This window comes from Onychomys torridus, chromosome 1 (genome assembly GCF_903995425.1).
Source record: "Onychomys torridus chromosome 1, mOncTor1.1, whole genome shotgun sequence".
NCBI classification, from domain to species: Eukaryota; Metazoa; Chordata; class Mammalia; order Rodentia; family Cricetidae; genus Onychomys; species Onychomys torridus.
Window position 1 is genome coordinate 118292453 of NC_050443.1, and position 5100 is coordinate 118297552.

General features: G+C 42.7%; 1 protein-coding gene across 1 annotated transcript; it reads left to right on the forward strand.

The window, feature by feature from the left end:
* Positions 1-395: 395 nt before the first annotated feature.
* LOC118569959 (olfactory receptor 13A1-like) lies at positions 396-1346 on the forward strand. Its single transcript, XM_036168269.1, has one exon. The coding sequence runs from the start codon at positions 414-416 to the stop codon at positions 1344-1346; it is 933 nt and encodes a 310-aa protein (XP_036024162.1). The 5' UTR covers positions 396-413.
* Positions 1347-5100: the final 3754 nt, after the last annotated feature.

Here is a 5100-nt window from a genome sequence, read left to right on the forward strand (position 1 = left end):
GAGGCACATCCTCTGCAGGAAGCTGAAACTGTGTGAAACTCCTGTGTCTAATCCAGCCTTTGCCCACCACAGATTCATACTCATGGGGAATGATAATTACCAGGTTTCAATGGATAGTGTAGTTCCACTCCAAATATCACAGAAAGCAAAATGATCAAGATGAGGAAGTTGGTCCAAATATCCAGGGTGAAAGATTCTTGAAGGGAAAACAGAAGCAAGTGTAATACCAAATGGTATGGTAAGGACATCAGGGACAAGAGACTTCTCTGATGGAAATACATTCACTCATTCCTTTTCAGACAACAGAGACTCTTGAGATGATCAAGTTTCAAAATCAGACTTTGGCATGGTAAACAGTAATATGTTCTCAGAAGCTAGCAGACACAGCTGTCAACTGAATACTCTCCACAATCATGGTTAGTTCCAATGAGACAATGGTGACAGAGTTTGTACTGGAAGGGTTCTCAGAGCACCCTAGTCTACGACTGCTCCTTATTGGGTGCTTTCTGACCCTCTACACAATGGCTGTACTAGGCAACATTGTCATCATTGCTTTGGTCACCTCCAGCACTGGGCTCCACAGTCCCATGTACTTTTTCCTGTGCAACTTGGCCACCATGGATATTATCTGCACCTCCTCTGTACTGCCCAAGGCACTGGTTGGTCTAATCTCTGAGGAAAACACCATCTCCTTCAAGGGGTGCATGACTCAGCTCTTCTTCCTTGTGTGGTCTGGATCATCTGAGCTGCTGCTGCTCACAGTCATGGCCTATGACCGCTACATGGCAATCTGCCATCCCCTGCACTATAGCTCTAGAATGAGCCCACACCTGTGTGGGACCCTAGCCATGGGTGTGTGGTCCATCTGTGCTCTGAGTGCATCTATCAACACTGGTCTGATGACACGGCTGTCATTCTGTGGCCCCAAGGTCATCACCCACTTCTTCTGTGAGATTCCCCCACTACTTCTCCTCTCCTGCAGCTCCACACGGATTAATAATATCATGACCCTAGTGGCAGATGCCTTTTATGGAGGCATCAACTTCATCCTCACTCTATTATCCTATGGCTTTATCATCACCAGCATCCTGCGCATGCGTTCTGCTGAGGGTAAGAGGAAGGCCTTTTCTACCTGTTCCTCCCACCTCATTGTGGTCTGTGTATTCTACTCATCTGTGTTCTGTGCCTACATCAGTCCTGCTTCCAGCTACAGCCCAGAAAGAAGCAAAGTGACTTCAGTGCTGTACTCAGTGCTCAGCCCAACCCTGAACCCCCTCATCTATACACTGAGGAACAAGGATGTCAAGCTTGCCCTGAGGAGACTCTTGCCCTCTTTCGCACATTAAGTGGAGATGTGGGGGATGTTCTCCTTACCTGGGCTGTTCCAACACATGCTCTCCTGAGAGCAGCATCATGGAGTGGGGTACACCTATTATTGTTTTAGAAAAACATTCTCTGATGCAAGGACTGGACAATTCCACTTACTGTAACCTCAAAAACAACAAAATTTTTAGAGGCAATGTAAACAAAACACTGAAGCTTTATTTCCTGATTAAATACAAATTGTTCCTAATTGTTAGTTAAGGTTATCTGAATGTGGATGGCCACATTCTACTTCCTGGAATATTTTCTGTGGGCAACAATGATATCAGTCACAAAATAAAGACCTTTCATCCAGTGCCACCCTGTAAATATCATGGGGCTTGGTTTCAGAACTGCAGATAATGGATCCAAATTTATAAGGAAACTTGAGGTGTCAGCATGCCACAGAGTCTTGGGAAGACACAAGTTGAGTGGCTGGGGTTCTCAATTTCACAGCTTCCTACTGAGCTGTGGAAGTTAAGTCTGGTGGCATTGGCATGAAGAGGAAGGCAATTAGAGGAACAGAGGTGACGTTTAAGTTTCAAAAATGAGCTCACAGATGTGATTCCAGCTTACTTACAACAAGGATGATGCTTGACCTCATGAGAAAGATCAGAAATTCCAATGGTGTTTTGGATAGAGTAGATGAATATCTGCAAAAAAGAAAATGGAACTGTTCCCTCACATCATGAATAAAAATCAACAGAAAGTGGATCATAGTCAATAGTGCAAGGGCTAAAACTTTTTTCCTACAATATATTTTAATCAAATTCTTTTTCCTTCCACAACTCCTCCCTCATTGTACCTCCCTGCTTAACTACCCATCCAATCCTTTGGCTCTCTCTATTTCTGTGTGTGTGTGTGTGTGTGTGTGTGTGTGTCTGTGTGTCTGTGTGTCTGTGTGTCTGTGTGTCTGTGTGTCTGTGTTTGCAAAAAGCAAAAGAAATCCAAGACAATCTGACAAAACAAAACAAAAAGCACACACCAAAATGGAGTCAGTTTTGTGTTGAGCAACCACTCCTGGCTAAATTCTTCAAACACTCTGAGAACAGGAATGAGAAGGCTGAAAAAAAAGGAAGAGGAAAAGGAAGTACATCTGCAGCCACTCCAAGCACTGATTGGCAGACAACTCAGTGGAGAAAGGTCAGCATCTACAGCAACTGCTGCTGAGATGGTGCTGTATCCTTTTCTGACTAAACACATTCTTCATCAACTTACTTCCTTGTTCTCCTTAAATGCTGTACCACAGCAGAACATGTGGTGCAAATCAGGTATGTGTTTTAATTAGGTCTTCATCCTTGTGGGCAAAATACCTTTTCAAAACATTTGTTCTGTCTCATGTTTTCAGAGGACTCAGTCCATGGACATTTGGCTCTTTGTTTTGGCCTATTGTAAGTCAGGGACCACAGCGGTGGGGGCAAGTGGGGGCCATCATGGTGGCCCAGAACACATATTAGAGCAATGCCTTGTTCAACTGGATTTCTCCTTTCACTTTAACCCAGGCTGTCTAGTCCCCAGTCCCTGGGATGGTTTTACTCACAAGGAGAGTGCATCCCCTACTTCAGTGCATGCTTTCTGGAAACACTCTCCACTGCATGGACAGAAGTGTCCTCAGTGATTTCCTCAATTATTTTTAATTCAGTTATGGTGACAATAAAGAGTTACATCTGTTCATCACTGGCCTTAACCTGTTTCAACTGTTGGTTTCTTTCACACTGTTTGCTTCAAGTCATGTTTTGTGCCATTCCTTCTGTTGTTAGTCTCATGACTGCTGTGTCAGCTACAGAACAACTGACAATCACCAAACACTAAATACAAAAACGGTCACAAACACATATGCATGCATACATTTCTTAAACACATTATTTGGGAATTCTTATCACAATGATGTGATGGCTAAAGAAACTGTGTTTCTCACTAGGCATCCATCTTGGTAGCCATTTATCTCTGATTCAAGTTCCTGGAAGATAAGTTCTCAGTAACCCTGACTCCTGGACCACCACCCAGAAATGTACAGCTCTAACCTGTGTGATACAGCATAATTCCAATGTCCAACTCTCCAGTAGACAGGACATACAGACTGAAATTACATCAAGATGCTGGAGCTAAATGATGTCATAAATCAAATGGACCTAGCAGATATTTCCAGGAATGCTGCTGGAAGATCAGCTTTCAGAGCTCAGGGAAACTACAAAGCAGTTGTGGTGTCTGTGGAGCTGTATACTCTTCATTTTATTTTTCTCTACGATGAATGTTCTATTCTTTTTCTATTCTCTTCTTTTACCCTGTTATTTTCTACTACTTCTCCCCACTTGTTCTCCTTCTATGTATTTCCTAATGACTATTTATATTTCTTCCCCTCTTTCTCTATCTCTTATTTTTTCTTATCCCTTTATTCCTCCTAGTACGAATATTTCTATTCAAGAAAAGATTACCTCATAACCACAAGGTGCATATTTTCCAAAAGCAATTTAAAATCTTTACATAAGAATCATATTAAGATCACAGACATGTTGAGATCATGATTGGAAAAAGCACAGGGACAAAGAGCCAAACTAGTGGAAACACATGAACTATGGACCAATAGCTGAGGAGCCCCCAACTGGATCAGGCCCCCTGGATAAGTGAGACAGTACATTAGCTTGAACTGTTTGGGAGGGCCACAGGCAGTGGGACCGGGACCTGTCCTTAGTGCATGGCTGGCTATTTGGAGCCTGGGGCCTATGCTGGGACAATTTGCTCAGCCTAGGTGAAGGGAGGAGGGGAGTGGACCTGCCTTGACTGAATCTACCAGGCTGAGCTGTATCCCCATGGGAGTCCTTGACCTGGAGGAGGTGGGAATAGGGGGTGGAAAGGGAGGAGGGCATGCAGGAGGAGGGAGGACAGGGGAATCCCACAAGCGGTTAAACATTTTTCTTTGTATTAATTTCCCCACCATAACATCTTCCCCCTAAAGCAATGATTCTTTTATGACTGATTAATAAGGTTTTGAGCAAACTAAGTGTATTTCAGTCCATTTCTCTTGTCCTGGCAGGCAGCTGTTGGTGGTTTCAGTGTAGCAAATTTCTGTTCTTAATTCTTCTCTTGAGAAACTTTACAGGAGTACTCAGCTAACCATCTATTTTTCTTTACATACAATAGGGTCATCTAATTTCCTTTTACAGCTTTATTTTTCAAGGTGCATACCGGGGCTTGTGATTAATTCTGTAAGTTATAGGACCAAGGAACTCAGGCCTAATCTTGGGTGTAGGGACATGATTGCTTTCTTTGATCATCAACCTGTTTCTCCACAGGCAGAATTAATGGGTCTCTAATGCATGGAACTTTCCTTGTTCTTATTTGTCATTTTCTGCAAATCTCATATCTAACTAAGGGGAGGTAACTTTTAGCCTGTTTAATCTTTTTTGTATCTCTTATTGGAGCAATTGTCAGAATAACCTAAATCATGTCCCTAATCACCTTTACTAATGTCCTAATCACCTGTATCTTTTAGGCTAACTCAAAGAGTCCAATCAAATCATAGATCTAACTAATCATTATTGCTCTTATAAAAATCATCTTCATTATGATCTGCAAATAAATTGCCCAGTGAGGAGTGGGATTTTCCCAAGAAACCATCACGCTATACTAGATACAGTGCGACCCCTTCATATAGTAAACATACCATGCCAAATAGAGCAGGAACCCAGCAGCAGCAAATGAAAGGAAGGCCAGCAGGAACATGGAGGCATTAACAAT

Coding starts and splice junctions, on each gene's coding strand:
- LOC118569959 (XM_036168269.1), top strand. CDS start 414: ATGGTTAGTTCCAATGAGACAATGGTGACAGAGTTTGTACTGGAAGGG.